Genomic DNA, 23,449 nt, shown 5'->3' with positions numbered 1-23,449 from the left:
GTTTCAGTTTTTTTAATAAACAATGCCAACAACTGTGCACCAAATAAACACTGCCCACCTCCAAATATCGATAAATAAATAAACCCACAACTGAATTAGTTCTAAACAAAACTAAAATGAATGAATTTTAAATAAATAAATTAAACAAAATAAAATAAACACAACACAAACATACAGCAATTAATAAAGGGAGTTTTGGACGATCTTTAAGTGCATGTGAAGGAATAAAATACAACAAAAATACTGTGCACTCACAACGCACAAATTAAGTTGTGTAGTGTTGGCAAAAACACATTAAATGGCAAAACATAACTTGCCTGAAGAAAAGTGAAACATTATGTAAACACACACCTAAGTACATGTCAATACTCAAGTCTCCCTTCTCTTACAATAATTCTTTTTGGGTTAATCACAGGAAAGAAAGGAAGAAGCCAAGTTTTCAATACACATCAATATCACACAATGGAATACATCACAGTTTGAACCACCAGAACCATGTGACCATAAAATCACAATAAAACCCCTGAGAACATGTCTTAATAACAATTAACACTTAACTCAATCCTTACAAGAGTTTATTTTTTAAGGACATTACTTTGGGACTTGCTTTAAGACCATCGAGCTCGAGGAAAATCTTTTGAAACACTTCAAAAGTGTTTCTCAGTTGCTTCGGGTATCTGAGGTTGAGGGCATAAATCAGCCCCATCAGCAAGGCACAGGCTCTTGGGACATCCAGGACCTCAAGGACTGCTGCTCCCTCGATCACAAGCGTTGCACTTGATGGATCAGATGTTGTGGCACCTCTGGTTACCGCAATCTTCATGACATCATTAGCAGTATCTCCAACACCATCCTTCCAGAAGTAGGAATCAATGTCAGTATTTTTAAGAGGACATGAAACACTCAACCAGGAAATGAGACTCAGCAATCAGCTATATTCTGGAAAGTTGCTCGTAGCAGCTTTAAGTTCAGATACTATACTTCGTTACTAGTCTTTTTAGATATGGTTGCTTCAAGAGGACATGCAACAGTCAACTAAGTTGTAATGGTTTACTGAATGAACATCCCCTCTAATCAACCATTATATACTAAACATGATAAATGTAAGCATTTAGGAGAAAAAAAGAAGCTCCGTTTTAGATTTCATAGCAAAGGCACCACCACATTGCCGTACCCTAGCATGTGACGTCATGTGTTTGGTGCGCTCAGACAGCACAATGCCTTTACAGTAAAAATAATAAAAGTATCATGTTTAGTATATAATGGTTGATTAGAGGGGATGTCCATTTAGTACATCATCATAACTTAGTTGACTGTTGCATGTCCTCTTAAAGTAACCATATCTAAAAAGAATAGTAACAAAGTATAGTATCTGAACTTAAAGCTGCTACGAGCAATTTTACATAAAAATAGCTGATTGCTGAGTCTCATTTCCTGGTTGTGAAATATAACATTTTGGTTTACTGGGTCAGGTTGTCACCATTTCATGACCTAGACATGAGAATCAACAATCTACTATCTTTCTCCAGAGTTGGTTATGGTAGTTTTAAGTGTCTGATTAACCTACCAACTGCTCTCTGAAGAGGTCCTCCTCCTCCTCTCTCAAATATACCACCAAGGTACGGATAGCCACCTCCCTTCTCCTGTCCACAGAGTTGTCCTGTGAAGTGGAAGAAAAATGTTTTTAAAGAAAGCTGAAATTGCAAATTTCATTTTAATAAGGGTTTTAAATTTAACTTTTGTTTTTATGATTACTCTCCTCACAGTGCATTTGTTGTATAATTAAGAATGCAAAGTTTTGGTTTTAATTTATTCATCATTGTACTTTGAAGCGGCTGATGAGAATATTATCCCCTTTTAAGTATTGGGTTGCAAACAGTAGCCTTTTAACACCTCCAGGAGACAATGAGCAATGTTAGCATTAATTTTAAATTGTAATTTTGGCCAATTGTCAAATTTCCAAAATTCCTTACATGGTGAATCTGAGATGTTGTATAAACCATACACCAAATACTACACCAAACAACTTGAAAAAGTGAATTTTCCTGACTGAAATTAACCATGTTACATTAATTCATACCTCGAGCAGCATGTTCTGTATGCGCTGAATTTTCATTTTTGCAGCCCCTCCTCTGGAGGACACCAAGGACATCACTTTTGGGGTGTACTGGTCCAGTTTTGCCAGGAATGTGCTCTCCAGGTCGATGGTGGTGATTCTCCTGAATTCTTGGTTGATCTGTAAAAACAAAAACACAAATATAAGGCACAATCTGTTAATATAGAAAATTAACTTTAACGTCACACATACTGCAAACCATTTAATGAAAAACTGTTTACCTGAGCTGCATCAAAAAGCGCAGGCCATCTCTCTTTAATTACACTGATGTGTGGTGCCTCGTGAACCACTTCCTGCCTCCGGATGGAGAATGTCTTTGCCATTTTTTCACTGATGATCTGCCTGTTGTTCTTCTTTTTTACCTCATTAAGGAGCTCCTCTCTTTCTTGTTCCAGTGAGGCTTCCGTTTCTCCTTGTGAGTGAGGGGGCAAGTAATTCACTTCTGCCTTTCTTGGCCTTTTTATATTTTTTGCAGGAGCTTTCTCGTTTGCACGCTTCTTTGCAAGGGAGTTTGCTTCAAGTTCAGGGCATCCTGCTGATCTTAACTTGGATCTAAAGTTGCCCATCTTGTACTTTAGTCTTTGTTGCCATGCATAGCATCCATTGTACGATCCCGGCTCTTTCAGGCAAGGATGTTTCTGTATTAGTGCCTCAGCAACATTGGACAGCTGAGCACTTGTGGGATATGCAACACATTGAAAGATGCATTCAGCCAGCTTTTCAAGGATGTCGGGGAGGATTGCAGTGAAGTTGAGCTGAGTTCCATCCTTTGTGAAAGTTTCATTCCCTGTGACAAGGACAAGCTCTGTGCTGTAGGAAAAGCGAGGTACTGGAAACTCAGTCGGCCATTGTTGTGATCGCTGAGCACCATGTTCAGGCGATGAAAGAATCAGCATATCCTGCGATCCAGGGGACCTGCTGCTGCTGCTGCTATGAGGATGGATGGAAGTCACTGCAGTGCTGACTGAAGTTGCTGAACTCTGAATGGAGGTCAACGATGTTCCGTCAAAGGAACTATCCAACTCAGTTAAGTTCAGCGTACATGTTGCGGTGTCAGCAATCTCAACAACCTTAATTGTGTCCTTGTCCTTGATTTCACAAGTTGAGATAAGAGAAAAGTACTCATCTCCGAAGTAGACATCCTTAAAATGCAAGGCAAAATTGCCCTCAAGCCCAAATGTCTCTCGCACAATACCCTCAAGTTCAACCACAGTTCCAGGGATTCCATGTGGTAAGTAAAGTCTTCTAATGTCATGGTCCGATAGAATAATGCGAAGTCTGGCTTGGTAAGACATTGGAGCATCTGTAAAAGAAACATCACTTCAGTTTTGCATTTAGAATACATCCAGTTACATCCCCTTAAAACTAACTATCTGAGAGCATTAACACTGAGTATTACTCGAGATATAGGCTTTGGAGTTTTCAATCATATTTGCAATTTAAACTTACATGCAGAAAGGGACCACACTGCTGATTACATCTTCAAGGGATTAGCTTTCACATCTTACTTTTTTTGGGTCCAAAAGTAGACCTCTACAGATCCTACTGCAAAACTAAGAACCCATTTATATGTATACACCTAAGGTTTGACTAAATGTTTGAGACATCCATTTATTCTGTTTCACAGAAACATGAAGCATAGCAAGATTTGAAAATTCCTGCAGCTTAGAATAATGTAACTTAAAAAATCTACAACTATGACATTTCACTAACTGAGTTCTATCAGGTTCATATACATGACTACCATTCAGAGTTTCGCATCACTTACTCATCAAGAGCCTCATCCCCTCTCATTTCTGATCATGTGTCGTTTGGATACAGGCAAACAAATGACAAGTTGTAATGACCACTTTGCCATCTATGATAGATAAATGTAGCGCTTGAGGGTCACCATACGCTTGCCTGCAACAGTGTATGCTGCCAGTGGAAAGATGTCAGACAACTCATGTGGCTCAATCACCTTAATACTTCTGGAGTCTTCAAGCTCATAGCTTCTGAGATGTTCAGTGTACCATGCTTTTAAACATTTCACAATGAAGCTGACCTTCCCATGTACAACAACTATCTGAATCAACTCCACAAAATCTGGCAAATCACCCGTTGAACTATGTGCCAAAATCATTCCAGTGGAGTAACTTGTGCCACTGCAACACACTGTGTTTGCCATCTGGACAAATGACTCACCAGGGAATTTCGTCTCCAGTGCTTCCTTAATGTTATCCTTCAGCACAGTCAGATCCACTGTTGACAGTTTTGTTACCTGTAGAGATGGTTGAACGTTAGTACCGTGTTGATGGTATGCAACCATTAACTGATGCTTCACTGCAAGAGACAACAGAATGTTTCGGAAGCTATGGGTATGCCTGACCACACGCTTAAAAAAGCTGTGTTTTGCTTCGAAACGCATAGTCCACAGAGAAACTAGTGGGCCAAAAGCTTTTATCAACTGTGGGTAGTGTTGTAGAAAATGATGCTTTGGGATTAATCTTTCCTGAGGAAATGCATCCAAGAATCTGTGCCGATGTTCAGAAATCTTGCTGTCAAGGAAACAAATGGTTAAGTCTGTATGAACAGGAGAGAGGACAAGTTCAACTATGTCCTTGAGGGTCAGAAGGACCAGCCATGTTGGTTCATTCTCTGGTATTCTTTCTCCAACTATCAGGGGAAGAAGGCGAAGCAAAGCCCAATTTTCATGGGCATTCCCACTGACAGTTTTTTTTTAGGCCAAAGTCAATGGAACTGGTTGTGGTGCATCCGTTTTATCAGCCCATCTGTAGGGGAACTCTTTAATTAATTTATTTAGTTCCTCAAGTGTGAAATACTTCCTCTTGATAAAGGCATTTAGGCACAGTGCTAACTCTAAAGGTACAATACCTTCAAAGAGATCATGTAGCAAATCAGGTGGGTAACCAGATACAACATCAAAATGCTTTAGCTTTTCAGTCAGTGGGCACTGTTTCTTTACTCCATAACAATGAAGATCACTTTTATCTTGCTGCACTGTCTGCACATGTGCTCTGTGGTCTTGTGTTGTCCTGGGATAAAATGCTCCAGTTCTAACTTCACTTACTTGGAACTGGGATCTTTCTCCAAGACAGAATCTGCAAATATGTGTACTTGAGAAGTTCTCCACAAATCCTCCAATAGAGTGGGCACCAAGGTTATCTGCAACAACACAATACACAGTACCTTTGACTCGTGTGCCTAATGAGGGAACGTAAAGTCCTTCCTCTTCTAAGCTGGCGAGATCTTTCAGCAGTGGTTCTAAGACAGCACTATAGCCAAACTCTTTTATATCATTAGCCTTGCAGAGAATGGCAAGGTAGATGGATGTCAGCGAGGATCTGAGCAATGGTGGCACATTAGCTAAAACCCAATAGACTGCAGTAATTTTGTGCTTTTTTTTCTTGATGTGCCAAGTGGATTGCACACTTCAAAATCATCCACATATAGAATAAGTGAAATGGCTGGATTGTTTTCTGATAGCAATGTATTGTTTTTAAAATTTGTGCCATCGTGAAATGATTTGTATTGAGTTTCAGAACTGCTGTCTGTCTCACGACTGTGTGTGAGCAAATCTTGGATCTCTTTTTTCTTCAAAACCTCATGTAAGGACTTCATAATAGGTACATATTGGAAACTTCTCTGCTCCTTGGCACTGAGTATATACTAGTATATAATACTCAATGGGTTCCACCACAGAAAAATGTTCCTTGAAATACTCTCTTCTTTTGTAGGAAGTGGACAGAGGACCATTAGTACCTAAAGCTAATGTAAATGGATTGCACTCACACAGCTTTGTCACCATCTGAGATTATCAAATCATCAATCTGACAATCATGCTTTTTTAAGCATGACTGTAAAATATCTTTTAAAATGGGACTTGAAGCTGATGAAGAAATAAAGTGCATTTCTTCCACTAACTCATCAATGCATCTTTGTGGCACATTGAATATGCTTTCCAATTTTAGCAACAAATGGGCTAAATTTTTCTCAATCACATTAGGCAATTCTCTCATTTCATCATTTTCATGTTCTTCAATCACTGCATCTTCAGAATCCTCCTCAACAACAGGACTGTCCCCTGCATTTAAAGGATTGACATACGTCTGCAAAAGCTCAGGCTTAAAGTCATCCAGTGAGTGAGGAGTGTGTTTGCGGCTCCTATGAGAGGCAAATGTTCCATAAATGTTTGTTTTGAAATGACAGTTTTCAAAAACACAACACACAGTTTCCAGTTTCTTTAAATGACGGCCAATATGCTCAAAGTATTCTCTTTCTGTGGAGATAGTGTTTAAAGAACAGCAAGGACATTTAAAAGACAAGATTGCAGTGTGTGTCACCGTCTCACGGGTCGAATGGCTTCTTGACAGATGGGTTCGGAGGCTGCCCCATGTTTCAAATGAGCAATAACACTCCCAATAAAGGCAAGGGAGAAATTCTCCACCATGGCCATGTCTGAGTCTATAATGCTTGAAGAGGTCAGTCTTCCTTGGCGTTTCAAATTTGCAAATTTTACATGCCCAATTCATTTTAAAAACTTATTTAAACTAGGGTACTTGAACTTAGACTCTCAAGCAATTTCAAGCTGTAGTGCTTCAGCTTGTGCAACACATGTCTTACGGTAATCTACAAAACTTGCTTGTTGCTGCATTTAAATGTTTACCATTAACAAGAAAATACTGCTTGGATGAAAAAGCACAGAGCTGGATTTCGGTCTTATACTATTTTTTTCTTATTTTTTTTTTCTTCAGAAAATTAACATTAATGGCACACTACCCTCTGATAAGCATTCAAACCTTTTGTAACAGCAGTATTATAATCCTTATGAAATAATGAAAATCCTTATGAAATTAATGGTAAAGCCTTTATTTAGATGGTATAACTATTGCTGACTTGATATGTTGCTAATTCTTTCCAAATGTTTGGCAAACTGTTTGATAACTGACCAAATATATGAAATTACGAAGGAAAAAGGCAAAGAAATGTTAAATGACAAAAGTTTCTCATAAGAATTGTAATTACTGTTAATATTAGAATGCCAAAACAGTACCTGCAAAATGTTAAAAGAATAGTTCAACTGAGCAGACTTGTCAGCAGATAAAAGTGCACATTAACAAATTTTAACAAAAGAAGGAAGATGTAGGGAGGGAGGAAGGAAGTTGAAGAGGTAGGTAGGGAGGGAAGAAGGAAAGTGAAGAGGTAGGGAGGGAGGGAGGAAGGAAGTTGTAGGGAAGGAGGAAGGAGGGTGAAGAGGTACGGAGGGAGGGAGGAAGGAAGTTGTAGGGAGGGAGGAAGGAAGGTGAAGAGGTAGGTAGGGAGGGAAGAAGGAAAGTGAAGAGGTAGGTAGGGAGGGAAGAAGGAAAGTGAAGAGGTAGGGAGGGATGGAGGAAGGAAAGTGAGGAGGGAGGGAGGGAGGAAGGTGATGAGGGAGGTAGGGAGGGAAGAAGGAAGGTGAAGAGGTAGGGAGGGAGGGAGGAAGGAAAGTGAAGAGGGAGGGAGGGAGGAAGGTGATGAGGTAGGTAGGGAGGGAAGAAGGAAGGTGAAGAAGTAGGTAGGGAGGGAAGAAGGAAGGTGAAGAAGTAGGTAGGGAGGGAGGAAGGAGGGTGAAGAGGTAGGAAGGGAGGAAGGAGGGTGAAGAGGTAGGGAGGGAGGAAGGAAGGTGAAGAGGTAGGTAGGGAGGGAGGAAGGAGGGTGAAGAGGGAGGGAGGATGGAGGGTGAAGAGGTAGGTAGGGAGGGAGGAAGGAGGGTGAAGAGGCAGGGAGGGGAGAAGGAAGGTGAAGAGGTACGGAGGGAGGGAAGAAGGAAGGTGAAGAGGTACGGAGGGAGGGAGGAAGGCAGTTGTTGGGAGGGAGGAAGGAGGGTGAAGAGGTAGGTAGGGAGGGAAGAAGGAAAGTGAAGAGGTAGGTAGGGAGGGAAGAAGGAAGGTGAAGAGGTTGGAAGGGAAAGAGGAGGGTGAAGTGGCAGGTAGGGAGGGAAGAAGGAAGGTGAAGAGGTAGGTAGGGAGGGAGGAAGGAAGGTGAAGAGGTAGGTAGGGAGGGAGGAAGGAAGGTGAAGAGGTAGGGAGGGAGGAAGGAAGGTGAAGAGGTTGGAAGGGAGGAAGGAAGGTGAAGAGGTTGGAAGGGAGGAAGGAAGGTGAAGAGGTACGGAGGGAGGAAGGAGGGTGAAGAGGTAGGTAGGGAGGGAGGAAGGAAGGTGAAGAGGTTGGAAGGGAAGGAGGAGGGTGAAGTGGCAGGTAGCGAGATGGAGAGAGGAAGGACGGGATGTTTTTGTTTTGTTTTTTAAATGAGCCTGTGTCATAATTTCTGTAGTAGAATTCATAGGTCAAGAAAATTAAGTTAAATTGACCTGAATATGATGTATGAGTAAAACTGAAGATAATTAAGCTTTCACAATACATGAATATTTAATTAAATTTACTAAAACAGATAAATAAATAAACTTTTCTTAACTCTGTTGATTTAAGTATTGCAAACTCAAATGAATTAAACAGCAGTAACTTATTTATTCTAACTTAAATTGAGTACTGCCAACTCAATGTATATAAATTAATGTAATCTAATTTATTTAAGTTAATTTGAGTACTGCAAACTCAATATATATAAGTTAATGTAATCTAGTTTAATTAAGTTCATTTGAGTTCTGCAAACTCACAGTAAATAAGTTAATTAAATCTAATTTATCTAAGTTAAAAGAAATTAATTTTTTTAAGGCAACGACTTTGCATAATTTTTTAAAGTAAAGTCAACTTATTATATTTTACAGTGCTTCAGGACCTGGGTCCCGGAACTACAGCAATGTGTCGAGGTGAGACCGGGAACACTCAACCTCTTCCACCAAATCTGACTCCTTCCCTGCCAAAGAGGTGACATTCCATGTCCCAAAAGCCAGCTTCCATAACTGGGGATCAGACGGCCAAGACCCCTACCTTGGTCTGCTGCCCGATCCACAAAGCACCAGATCCTTCCAGTACGTTGTGCAAGTGGTGGGCCCATGGGGGGATGAGCCCATGTAACCATTTCGGGCTGGACCCGGCTGGGCCCATGGGTGAAAGCCTGGCCACCAGGTAGTGGGAACTGGTATAGAACCTTTATTTGATATTTTAGGATTTTCAAGTCCTGCAATATCAAATGCTGCTTTGTCATGTACTGTTGTGTTTATGTGGTTGTTTATTTTTCTGTCATTTAAAAGATTTTCCAATCAAAATATTTAAAAAAAAATTCAACATAAACTTGACATCCCAGAGAAAACTGAGCACTGAGTGAACTCTCCAGGAGAGAAAGCAATCTTGTGAAATAGTTTCAAACAAGCAAGTTGTGTCCTCATCAGTTCATTTCTAAAACTATTGTTGTTAACATTTTCAGACTTTTTCCTGAATCTTCTCTGTTCATCCTGAAGTCTCAGTGGATATTTTGGCAAATTTTGAGATATTCCCTTAAAATGTGCCATGGTTTGTGAGGTAACAGTGACCTTGACCTTTGACCACCAAAATATTTTCAATTTGAGTCTCGAGAAAATTTGAGCCAAATTTGAGGATTAAATTAAGTAAATTCCCTCAGGTGTTCCAATGACATGGCATTCACAAAAAAGAGGCGGATGGAAACAACCCTTAAAAATAATGCCTATGGCTTAAACCCAGATGAGCTTTGAAAATTGTGACAAGATAAAATCTGATCTGGATTTTATTGTGAGCCACAGCACAGAGGCTAATGCAAGTCAAATAATCTCTTCTGAGTTCCTGAGAGCCCATGAGAAGAATGTTCTCAGTCAGCTGGAGGGTCTTAAGGGACTGGGGCAGCCAGATGATAAGAAATTGTAATAATCCAGCCAAATGTATGAACCAGTTTTTCTGCATCTTTTGAAAGAGGACAAGGCCTGATTTTAATGCAGGAATGCAGCAGCAGATAATGCTCCGAGTAGACCCCAGTATGGAGAGTGAAAGGGAGATGGTCAAATAGATTGGATCACCAGATGCCAGTGAACAGTTTCCCAGCTGCTGCTAGCTTTCCCCCATTTTCTCAAAGACTACTGATATAGTTATTTTTTTTCCTGAATCCGAGTAAGATACTCCACCTTCACAGACCATCTGTTAATGGTACTTTTCTGCCATGGTCCTTTTACAAAATGTAAGGAGATGAACTGATGTAAAGAATGTGCTGAGGTTGCCTGATTATTTTAAAGGAGACCCCAGATGGTGCCACACTGTTGGTCTGTTTTGGTGTTGTCTGTGGCTATACTTTTTTGTTGGATGCAGCCATTTTAGGTCACAACCTCATGTCCTTTTCTGAAAGGTAAGAAATGAGAACTCAGTCTCTCCTAAAGATAAAAAGTTATTGTTTTGCACTATCCAGTTGATTTGTTCAACAAATATGAATACAAATAACTATATTAATTAGTGATACAGTCATTTGCGAAAGAGACAACTGGATTTTGTAAGTTTATTACATGTGGTGGCCCAGAAGCGTGTTACAATTACTCTGCTAGGAACATGTTTTGGTTCTTTTTGTATTATTGTTCTCTCACACATGCACAGATACACAGTCGCACTCACTCGCTCATTCACACCCACACATACTCATTCACTCACTTGCAGATGTGGGCGTGCTCGCTCATTTGTTCGCAACGGCGCATGTTCTTTCTCTCACATGCGTGGTTGTGCTCATTCACTTGTTCACATCCCTACTCTTTCAATCTCACTCACTCATTTTCACCTGCACTCATTCTTTCACTCTGACACGCATAGACACACACTCACACTCACTCACTCACCCATGTACACACTTGTTATGTGCTGGCGATGTTAATACTGTTAACTGGAAAAAAAAAAAAACATGGGAAAAGTTTTATTGTAGTATGACATATTTTGTATTGTTACACACAACCTCGTGTCATTTTCTGAAAGGTGAACTTTGAAATAGATACTACTAAACCCAGATCCTGTGCTTCCTAATCTGGTTCCTCTCTCTGTCTTCCACCGCATACACAAAAAAAAAATCAAAATACACAATGCAGAGACTTTATCGGGAGACCGGGGACCTAGACTGACCCTTGCTAAAGGGAGCTGACTTCAAGGGTTACACATACTTGCCAGCTAAAAAGGTAATTGATGCATGTCATTAAAGGTAGTCACAATTTGCCCAATTGATCATATGTTGTTATGAACAAACTTGTTCTTATGTCGGACATTTTTTGGTCCCTTTTTAGTGTTACAAACTTGATAAACAAAGCCCAATGGGTATTCATTAACTTCTGGCCCCTGAAATCTGTTGTGTACCACTCATAGCTGTCAGTCACCCTGGCTTGCACAAACCTTAGTGTGCCATGTCAAAGGCAAGTCAAGTCAATTTTATTTGTATGGTGCCAAATCACAACAAAAGTTATCTCATGACACTCTGCAAGTAGTCTAGTACCTTACTCCTTCAATGAATTTGCACCCAACAATTCTCCATCAGCAAGCACATCCTGCAACAGCAACAACAAAAACCTTCCTTTTAACAGGCAGGAACGTCAAGCAGACCCAGGCTAAGTGGGGATGGCCATCTGCTTTGACCGGTTGTGGGGGGGACAGATGGACAAAGACAGCTAATGGAGGAAGACAGATATACAGAAGGAAAAAGAGATAAAGAGACAGAGAAAGGGAAGAGACTGATGGACAGATGGGGACATGGTGCTATGGGTGGCTACTTGAGCCTCTTCAGGTCTGTAGCCTCCACCCAGCACAAAAAAATATGTGTTGGTCTGACACCATTTCTGTCCTGCTTTGCTCTGCTTAGGTAGAATAAACTCAATAAATGCCAAGTCACAAGTCACTAAAACTGTGACAAAAATTCTCTTGTGAGAAAAAATGGGACTGAAACTACCTTAGAAAAAGGCTAGAACGTGCTCACAGTGTAGGGATTATGAAGTGGCATTGGAATTGATGGTAGGATTTGAATATATGGCAGAGAGATGATAAGGTAATTGGAGACAGCCTGGCCCACAGCACACTTGAACCCCAAACTGCAATGAGAGAGGGAGGAGGGGGGAGAGAGAGAGAGAGAGAGAGAGAGAGAGAGACAAACACAAACATACACAGCCTAGGGGGAGGGGTGGGATGTAACAGAAACCCCCCCCCGTGAGCCCATGGCACTGGTGATAGAACTCCCGGATAAGTGTGGGGTCAAGAATCTGGCAACATGGGATCCCAGACTGCTCCTCCGCCCCATAGCCCTCCCAGTCTTCCAAGTATTGGACTCCTGAACCATGGTGCCAAATATCCAGAAGTTGCCGGACAGTGTAGGCTTGACAGTCGTCAGTGTGTGTGTGTGTGTGTGTGTGTGGGGGGGGGGGGGGGGGGCACAAAGGACTGGAGGTCACCGTTTTGACTTGGGAATGTGGGGGGTCGATGGAAGTTTGAAGTGAATGGCACAGGGGTTAACGACAGACAGAACCTCGACTTGACCAATAAAATAGGGTGTGAGCTTCCTTGACTCCCCACTTAAGGGGAGATCCCTTGCCAAAACCCATACCTTTTGACCAGAAAGGTAGGTGGGTAGCACTCTGTTATCTCAACCACTCTGGACCGTACCTCCCCAACTACGAATGAGCCTAGTCTTTTGCCGGGTGAGAGGGACACCCAGAAACAATATGGCCACAATACATACAGGCGTTGGATTTCAGCCGGCAAGCTCGCTCCTGCAGCTTTAAATGAGCTCTACCAACCTGCATAGGTTCAGGGTGGAGAGCTCCCAGGGAAGTCTCGGTGGGGTTTGGGAAAGTGTGTTGACGAGAGCCTGGGAAGAGCAGGTGAAAAAGAAGCTGAGGCTTGTGGGAATTTTGCCAATCTCTCTCTGCAGAGTTCATGCAGCTTGTTGTTGATGCGGATGGACAACGTGATTAACCCCTCCAAAGCTCTTCACGGGACACAAGTTCATTCCTTATACTGTCTGACAGAGAATGTTGGAATATACCTTGGAGGGCTGTGTCATCCCACCTGCTCTGGACTGTGAGAGTGTGAAACTCGATAGCCATCTCAGCCACTCTCCTGGAACCTTGGCAGAGGGATCAGAGATGTTTCACCACGTCCCTGCCACAGATGGGATGGTCAAATACTTGGCGCATCTCCATCACAAAGTTCTGGTATGACTCACAGATGGCTATCTGCTGTTCCCACACAGCACTAGCCCATTGCAGAGCAGGCGCCTTCAATAGATTTATGAATGAATGAATGTGGCTGTTTTTCGGACAAAAGTGTGCACTGGGTGAGAAACAGACCAGCAGATTACAAGGGACGTGGGAATTGACGAGAGGTTGACGCAAGGTCTGGAGCTGGAGAGGTGGTTCGTGTCGCTAGTTGGCTGGTCAGGTTCTGTACTTTGGCAATGAGCTCTTGCTGTTGGTTGAAGGAGACTTGAAGATGGTTCAATATATTCCCATATAGGAGATTTAGTATTTATATTTTCCAATATATTGCAAAATATGCATTGTCAATTGAGCTGAGCGTCGGCAGGCTCTCGACCCGAGGAAACTTCAACCTGTACAAGGTAAATAGTTCTAAAAACAGACTGCTGTTAATGATCGCAAGGACCGACTGGAGACAACCTCTTTGAAAAGATAGGGAGGAACGGCATCATGAGGGTAACCTGATGGCTTCATATGATCAAACACATCCTTTAAAAGGGGCAAGGTTATCGGCTCAAACCTATCAAACACAGCTGAGGGGCAGAAGGGATGACAGTCCTTGTGGAAACAACCTTATCAACAAAGATTTTCAGGAAATGATTGCACTTTTCAGTGGAGCCTTCAAAACAGACTGCCTGAGGGACATTTAGAACAGAGTCTATGGTTTCAAACAGGAACCGAGGTGTGTGGCTGTTTAAAAGGATAAGATCAGACAGATGTTTTCTTTTGGCTTCCTTCAAAGCAAGCTGATAGTGGCACCAACAGTCCCTCAGCATTAGGAAAGACACCTGCAGTTTGCTCTTTGACACGCGTCTGGCCGTGCGAGTCGTGTCATTCAACCAGGGCTCGTATTTAGTGTAGGCAGCATAGTTTTTAGTGGAGCCAAAGTCCAGACCAAGTGACAGACCGTTCCAGAGTGAGTCATTTGACCCTCAACACGGCCATGCCCTGGGTGGTGGACCCGATCATTGAACAGGCCAATATTAAAGCGCAATTTGCAGCAATAGCCAGATTCTCTAATGTAATCTGAGCCACTGACAGCACTCATGTTGCCATAAAAGTGCAGTCCCATGAGGAATACGCTTACGTTCATCGTAAGGGTTTTCACTCCATCAATGTGCAGATCATCGATGCACAGAGGCTGGAGGGATGGACACCAATCCCGGCCGGGCAGCCATCATCGCACGCCAGAATTTCATTTCCACAATGTGAATGGGTAAGAAGCTACTGCACGATTCATGAAGCCAGATTAATTTATTTTGTCCGCGAAACATTCCAGAATATTTATCAGGAGGTTCAGGCTCATTGATCCCGTTATGTCCTCCTGCGACTGTAGGACCGCCTGTGTGAGGACGGGCTGGCCCGAATGCCGCTGGTCCTGGCGGATGACTGAGCCGGCGGACGGGCTGGTGCGGGAGCCAGCAGGGGTGCTGCACATCGGCGGCATGGCTGACAGATCAATTTCTATTAAACATATTGGTTTATTTAAATGGCTGATTCTGTGGATTTGTTGCCTTTACATCTGTGGCAAAGCATGTGGAAATGTTGCCACTTACCTTCCAGGCTCTCTGAGTCAGCGTGGGTGGCGGCGACAATCCCATCCCACAGAGGTGCTGCCCATGACTGCCGCTACCCGCTGCTCAAATTCCGTCAGGTGCCCCTCTCCCTGACCCCCATCTGTCTTTCTCCCACTCCTCCGGAGGGCAGCTGTACGACATTTTCCATATTGTTGTTTAAATTTAGATTTAAGCCAATTGATTATTGTAGTTACTGCATTTAGTGATTGCGCATTGTTGAATTTAGTGCTACGTTTAGCTTGCATTTTTTAGGGAGTTAGAACTGCAGACATTCATTAGAAATAGAGATAGGAAATCTTTCAGAGCGCTAGCAGTGGTGCAAGCTGATGACCTAGTGATGCTCACGCAGGTTTAGTGAGGAAAACTGTGCTTTGTATCACTTCGATCGTTCAGTAAAGGAGGAGCGAATACCGCGACTCATTCTCTCCGTCATTAGAAGTGGTTAAGATGTATGAACATGATGATAAACAACACTGGTGATGAGAAGGGAACTTTAACCAATAACAGTTCCGACAACTTTTTTTAAATCTCCGCAGGGGTTCGTTGCTCCAAACACACCGTGTTCACCACCTTGCACTTCTTATCCCACTCACAATGTTTATTGTTTATTCTGACACCACTGGACAGGATGTCAAACAAATGGTAAATGGACTCAATTTTATAGAGCGCTTTTCTACCTTAGCGGCACTCAAAGCTCTTTACAGTGTCATCTCATTCACCCATTCACACACACACACACACACTGATGGTGGCGGCTGCCATGCAAGGCGCCAACCTACTCATCAGGAGCAATTATGGGTTCAGTATCTTCCTCAAGGACACTTCAACATGGTCACCGGGGTCGAGGATCGAACCAGTGACCCTTTGGTTGCTAGACGGCCACTCTACCTTTGAGCCGTGCCGCCCAAACTCTGCTGTCTGTCCTCCACCTTCCCGACAAGCTCACACACCGTGAACCTCTTTTTCTTTGACATTATTTTGCGGGCGCCGACAGCGGAGACCCTATTTAAATAAATTTGTGTATTTATAGGTGGGCGTAACGGGGGCGGGCCCGGTCGCTCCGACATCTGCGCTCAATTCCACGCTGATTGAGATGTATCAAGGAAACGTGCATGGATTCTGGCGCTCACACATATTGATACATCCAGATTTTTTTGTGCGTACGCAACTTTCGCGATTCTTGCGATCGCAGTTTTATACTATGAGATCCACGCAAGTATTGATACATGAGGCATCAGGACAGTAAGGCAGGTGGAGTGAAACCACAAGCTGATCTCCTCTGTCTCACACATGGACTCGGGAATGACACAGTTAAGTTTAAAGCAGTGGAAGGATTAAAAATACAGCAGCGCCAGCAGTTTTTTTCTATTTTACTGGCAAGAGCAACTTCGAATAAAACCGACATATGGTCTGAGAACACAGGTTAAAAAACAAAACAAAACAGGTAAATCAAAAGATAAAACAAGATCAAGTGTGTGTCATGTCCAGACATAGACTGCATAAAATTAAAGGTAACGCTTTATATTAAGGTCCTTTTAATAAGCGTTAGTTAATTGTAATAAGGCCCTTATAAGTCCTTATAAGATGCTTATTAACATTATTATGTGTTTATAAGAATATATAAACATGATTAATGTCATTATAATACAGTTAATATCAGACTATAAGACATTTATTAGAACTTATAAGAAACTTGTTAACAGTTTGTAGATGCTTAAGAACATTAATAATAATTAACATAATTATAAACACATAATGTTAATAAGCATCTTATAAGGACTTATAAGGGCCTTAATACTATTGAGTATTTACCTTATCCTAAGCCATCACAACTAATTCCTTGACCTCAAAGTCTCCTAAAATCAACACGCGGTCATATTTCGGCTTGACTTCAGTCAGCAGTTCAGAAAACCTGGCGATTAAGTTTTGATCATATTTCAGCGGCCGGTAGACCATGACACATAGTGTCAGCAAAGTCCATGGAATTTATTATGTGGTGGGGGGTGTTGCCAACCAGAGGAGAAAGGATGGTGCCAAGATACTTAGCAACATCGTAAGTTACGGAGTTGATGCTACTCACAATGGGTCTGAGGGGTGCCATCTTGCCAGAGAAGACAGATGGTTTGAAAGAGTAGTGAAAGAAGCCATTCATGTCATTCATGTCATGTCAAACCAGTATCACCATCTTTGAACAGAGTAGGGGGCCTCAGACACCACCTATCATCCACCTACAATAACATCCTTAGATCCCTCCCCAGGAGGTGCAGCCAGCATTCACGCCTTCACTCAGGTGACCTGAACGACCCCTCCCAAGAGGGCTGGGAGGGGTAACGACCCGAAACTGAGGCCAACAACTCAAATGACCACCGAATGGGCCTATTGTTCTGGCCTTACGACCGCTTGTTTTTGCCACCACCCACCTGGGTGGTTATATACCTGATACTTCCCACCAGAAATTTAGAACTGAAGAAGCTTCTTGGATGAGAAGCGAAACTTCTTCATTTACAAAGAATAAATCTCTGTAAGCACCGTCATTGACATAATGCTTCTTCTCACCTTTTACCTTATCCTAAGCCATCACAACTAATTCCTTGACCTCAAAATCAAGGTTTGACCTTCAAACAGTCTTTTGAATTTGTGATCAATAGCAAAAGTGTCCTCATTTTTCAAAAATGTATCCACTGTTGTTAAAAATGTATTCTGATGTTCACTATATAGTAAGTGCTAGAGCACACTTGCATGCATGCACACACGTATGGACAAACACACACACGCACACACACACAAAGTACTGTTATTCTCGATATAGTTTTATCATGCCAAAGCTCCACTGGGACTCATTCAAATGGACTGTTTTGAAAAAAACATGTTGATAATGACCATGCAACATTTAGCTCGGGCTGGGGGAGGGGGGGTCCATTGGGGTGACTAAATGAATGAATGGATGGAGGGATAGATAGATGGATGGGATGACAGATGGATTGATGATTTGATGCGGGAAAAATGGTCCATGAGTGGTAAGGGAAAATAAGAGATGTATTGAATCCCAGCAGTGTGGTCAAGGCCAGATGGCATGGATCCTGACCATGCTATGACTGAAGGGAAACAAATACACACACAAAAAAAGAGAGCAAAAGCAGGAAAGAGAGAGACAGAAAGATAGAGTTTAGTTCAGAAAAAAGAAACAACCACCATTGCTTGTTTACTCCACCCATTTTATTTTCCAAGTTGTCTCTCAGCAAGATTGCACAAATACTACCAGGTTCATGAAACATAATGGAGGGCTGGAATATGGGTCAAGGAATAAGCCATTATAGTGATTATGACAAGGTTTAGTGAGGATCCTGATAAAGGATAATTTAAGTTCTGTGTTGGACTTGGTGGAAGTTTGCTCCCTGTGAGCGCCCTGTGAGTTTATGTTTTCAGTTATTATATGACTTTATTGCATATCCATTGGTAAACAGATGGCAGTAAAAGGAGGGCAGAGGAGCATGGGGAATTCTGAATGAATTGCTGTTCATGGTCAGTGACTGGATCCAAAAGCCACCAGGGCATTCACTAATGGAATATCAGTTTGTGTAGTCAACTTTTTACCACTAAAATGCACATCAATATTGAAATAAAATTGAAAAACAGAACTGTAAAATGAAAGCAAAAATGCCATATCCAAAGAATTTGCTCAAACCATCAACTGCACTGTAGCTGTACAGTCATTTTTCAAATGCATTAGGTGTGTGCACTGGAGTGTAACTGTAAACCCTGTAAGCTTTGAAACAGTATTTGTGTAACACTCAAAACTAAAAAAAAGTCCAGTAATTTGATTTTACACAGGTTCTATCCAGCTGTCGGACCCTGCCTACACTAGGAGCCAGTGTCAGCAGAATAAACCAATGGTGGAGGGTGCACAGAGCCTGTTCTCCCATTTTGTTTAGTAATGAGGCTTTGTCATGGCCCTTGGCATTTGCTGTGGACATGCAAGTGATCAGTTACTCTGTATATGTTCAGCCATTGTGGATGGGAACCTGCTGGTGCACAAGTGCCACATTTTGTGCACCAAAAGCCTCCTACAGACTGTGAGATTTTAGTCATCTTAACAGTTTAGTGCGAGCCACACTGAAATGGATCTAAAAATATGGGTAAGACATCGGTGCAGACTGTATGAAGATGCCACCTCCAACAACACAGGCTGCAACAGAAGTCTGGTTTGTTAGCAGATTTAGGTCACAGCAGTGGTAACACAGTGTTATGGTAATCCTACATTTCTGAAACCGTCAGATTTTGTCACAGGTTATCTTCAGTCGGAGGACTGTGATAATGTCCATCTTTGAACCTCTCACAGTGGGACAAAGGGTCACCATCTTGGAGCCACGACCAGAGATACTGTTATTTTTATTCATCATTTGTCTGAGACTGCCCAAATCACATAGTTTATACTCAGCCTTAGTAGCACCAGAGCATGGTTTAAATGCCACAGCCTACATAAATATTGTTGCTGAACATGTCCATCCCTGTACGACCACAGTCTACTCAACTTCGAATGGCTACCTCCTGTATTATTATTATTTTTTTTAATATTGTAAGCCCTCTGTGAGGGTCGAGAAGCCCAGACAGTTCCCCTTTTCACCCCAACCGGTCAAAGCAGAAGGCCGTCCCCATTGAGCCTGGGTCTGCTCGACATTCCTGCCTGTTAAAAGGAAGGTTTTCATCACCACTGTTGCAGGATGTGCTTGCTGATGGAGAATTGTTGGGTGTAGATTCATTGAAGGAGTGAGGTACTGGACCTGCTCTACTAGTAAAGAGTCAGGAGATAAATTTTGTTGTGATTTGTCTCGATACAAATAAAACTGATTTAACTTGATTACTTTACTTGATTACTTCCTGTTGAGGAAGTAATAATTATATATTTTTTTCTTTAAATCCAGTTCTACAATGTACATGTTGACAGGATGAAAACCTTTGACAAATTAATTAAATAAATGTTCATGAAATGAATTTAAATAAATGTGAAATTAAGCTATTCCTCACGGCGCTACAGACCCCTGCAGACCCCTTGGGTTCCCCAGACCTCACTTTGAGAAACACTGATTACACTACTTACGGTTTCCTTTAAGTACTGCTCCTCTGCTTGATACAAACTTTCATTAGATATTCCTAATAAATAAATGAAAGCACACGCACACACACACACAAACACGCACGCGCACACACACAGAATCACACACACAAACACACAGAATCACACACACACACAGTCAACAGTCTGGTTCCATTGCCCTCTGCACTTATTTTACTCTGATGAATAATGCATCAGCTACTGTAAATGCTTAAGTTGAATTATTAGAATGTTTTATTCAGGAAGGGACTGGGGCTGCCTCCTCCCTGCAAAGGAGGCGCTTAATCGCTTGGGCACTGTGGAACATGATTTGGATTAATTAGTAATGTGAGCGTAAGGTGCCAGAAATGTAACATTAATGCAGACGAACCACTTTGCTTACAGCTGCTTCCTCTTATCTGGCAGAGACTAAGAAATGCCAAGGTGAGGAGTTTTATCGTCAGATCAGTGCAGCAGCCTGATGTTACCTCAAAGACATGGTACCTGCACATGCTGGACAATAATGATGTTGAAACAAAACACACAAGTAGAACATTTACTTCGAGAAAAATGTATGTATGTATGTATGTATGTGTATATATAATATTAAATATATATATATATATATATTTATTTTTTTTTAAAGACAGGACTTTTTAGTGGGAAACTATTATTTGGTTAATTTTTAGCCTTCTTGAGCCTTCAGAAAACAAGGGAAAGCAGGGGTTCATCTCGATCAAGCACTGTCATGTCTGGGTTTATATCTTCCAGGCGTGCACACAGATCTGCAAATTTCCCAGTCTTCTCCAGGAACTCCGTCTGGCTGACTGTTGCTTCCAAGTTTGAAAATACTTAGTCAATAAACAGATAAAAATGATGCCAAAATAACTACAGCATGATGTTGCATTTTACAGATCCGTGCATTGTCAGGTTTGCTTGCAAGATAGCAGGAAAACAACTTTTGACATGTACCTCTGCCACACCAGTTATGTTTGCATTTCCCCATAAAGTAAGTCATTTTTTTCTATTCTTTTTCAACTTTTTGCCAAAGTAGTTTTTTTCTGTTCACTACATTGCAATTGGGGGGCTACATAATGGGGATTCCGAGATATAAAAGAAGAATTCCAGCTGTTAACTCAGATCCTGACTGTCAAGTTGTCTATCGGTGGCAAAGCTAGAGGTCCATCAGTTGAACTTTGACAGCTTGGCCCAGTGTACTTGGCTGTACCTAAACAGCTTCTCCCCCTGACATCTCTCTGGTCTCCCCCCTGGCTTTGGTTCCTGGCTGGCACCCATTACAACAGACTTGTCTTGTGAATAAATTACTTTATGTATCACCATATTACATGTTGTCTCCCTTTAGGTTGTGATTGTTGAGTAAGGCAATGACTTCTGTGAGATTTATCTCTTTTATCAGAGAGATTTCACAGTGAAAAACAATAAATAAAAAGATTGAAACCCCCCAAAAAACAAAAAAACTGTTATACACATGGAAACATGCAATATACCATACTGTACATACATGGTTTCATCTGTGCTATCCAGTAACAAAAAATATTTATATTGAATTATGTGTTATGGTCTGTTGTGGTTAGATTATATTACGAAGTAAAAAAAACTGGCACTTCTTTTACCACTAGATAGGAGCACCTGCAGCCAATCAAACTTGAAGCACTTTGTTATAATTCTGAAGGTTTTTTTCCCCACAGTCTAAATTCTTGCATGGTTGTATGATGTTTTGGATAAAAGCATCTGCCAAATAAAATAGTAGAATTGTAGAATTTACTTTTGCACCTATAAACATAAAGAAGAACACTGTCCCTTGTCTGATTTTGGCCGTCTTACATGAAGAATGTTAGATTGTTTAAATTACATAAAACAATGTAAACTGTGCCTCAAGATCAGAAATGGGAAAAATGAAGATGAAAACAATTCAGTGTACAAAAAGAAATTTTACAAAAGAAGAATTGTTAGTCTGCAGGTTGGTGCAGAAATACAATTTAAGAAAATAAAATTTTGCAGGAAGGCAGACATAAATTTATATACTAAAAAATGTTGAGTTATTTTGGTAACCCAATTTATGTGTTTCTATTGTTGAGTGAAATTTATGGGTTATTTTTTTTATAAAGAGTCATCCATTTTCTCTTTTATAGGGCTATTATTTTAACCAAATTTCTGGGTTTTCAAGGTTATGTACATTTTTTGGGTTGTTTTTCAGAGAGTAACCCAATTTCGGGTTAGAGTCTTTATACTGTTCTCATATGTATGAAACAGCTAGCATAACTCATCTCTCCAAAAAAGTTCCTCCAATGAACAGGCCGTGTGTTGTTCTTGGCCGTATTTTAATGATAAAAAGGTAAAACTGAAATAAACAAAGAAATTACAAGGATAAATATTACAGGTAGGCAATACTAAAGTAAGTATAACAAACAAAAACTGTCTCTCTAACAAGCAAATCAAGCTAACCACAGGTAAGTGTGAAAATGAATCAAATAAATATACAACAAAATGAGGTAATCTGCATCTGAAAAAACATGTTTCTACTTCCCAGGTTCTTAAATTATAATGTACTCACTGGCGATGCCACATGAACAGAACAGAAGAGGGAGTAGGCGATTCCACCAACATGTGTTCACATGTGCCTCCAGCAACGAAATGGCTGTCTGACAGGAAGTTCCCATTTAACAGGGGGATACAAAATAAAAGTTCCAACTACAAAATAAAATGTTCTTAACTTAGCCACTTACTATTATGTTACATGACAGTCTTGTTTTTTTGTTGTTGTTTTTGTAAAGTAAAAACGTATTTTTTCTTGAAGGGGAGTATATTATGGAGTTATCTCATTAACATTGTTAATAATCACACAGTTTATCAGTGTTGGGCATGTTAATTAGTTATAGTTACTTGTTACTTCTCTCAAAAAGTAACTGAGTTAGTAATTGAGTTACTCTACTATGAAAGTAACTAGTTACCAGGGAAAGTAACTATTTCCTTTTAAGTTTAAAAATGTCAAAGAATTTGTTTTTATACTAGAAAATGTCTTTCTGCACAGAGGAGCTGCTCCTCCTCTCCTCAGTATTTTGCCTATGAGGACTCTGAAGAAGTCTGAATCAACTGTTGACAACCGCAGCATGTTTTCAACAATACAACGGCCTATCAGTTCGTTAAGTTCTGTCTGTGTCACAAGTTTTTGTGGAGCGGGGCAGAAAAATCCAGCTTTGGCTGCTTGGACGGCATGGCTCCATGTCCTTCTCTGTTAGCGGCGCTCACTTTGACAGCACCTGGCTTGCTATCACCATTCGCGGTGTCAACTGTGTTTCTGGCCACTAGTTTAGTAGAAACGTGTGCCATCGAGAGTTGCTTACATTGGACGTTGACAGCCTCTTTGCTCTCGCTCTAGGACAACATAACATACACTCAACATGTACATTTTTACCTTTAACCTCCATGAAGTTAAAGTAGTGCCTATATTTCCATCTTGAAAACGCTGTCTTTCCCTGCAA

The 23,449-nt window shown here is 41.2% G+C and overlaps 1 protein-coding gene across 1 annotated transcript; it reads right to left on the bottom strand.

Annotated features, from left to right (window-relative positions):
- Positions 1–96: 96 nt before the first annotated feature.
- Positions 97–22,583, bottom strand: LOC147250478 (uncharacterized). Its single transcript, XM_086222506.1, has 7 exons — positions 22,522–22,583; positions 5,187–5,281; positions 4,301–4,376; positions 2,338–3,419; positions 2,081–2,236; positions 1,568–1,660; positions 97–853 (listed from the first exon to the last, which is right to left on the bottom strand). Exons 4-7 carry the CDS (start codon positions 3,409–3,411, stop codon positions 566–568), a joined length of 1,611 nt encoding a protein of 536 aa, XP_086078632.1. The 5' UTR covers positions 3,412–3,419; positions 4,301–4,376; positions 5,187–5,281; positions 22,522–22,583; the 3' UTR covers positions 97–565.
- Positions 22,584–23,449: the final 866 nt, after the last annotated feature.

This window comes from Aulostomus chinensis, chromosome 13, assembly GCF_037954235.1.
Source record: "Aulostomus chinensis isolate RoL2024-O1b breed Wild chromosome 13, RoL_Achi_v1.0, whole genome shotgun sequence".
NCBI classification, from domain to species: domain Eukaryota; kingdom Metazoa; phylum Chordata; class Actinopteri; order Syngnathiformes; family Aulostomidae; genus Aulostomus; species Aulostomus chinensis.
Note: the sequence above shows the minus strand (reverse complement) of the source record. Positions and strands in the feature narration are given on the sequence as shown.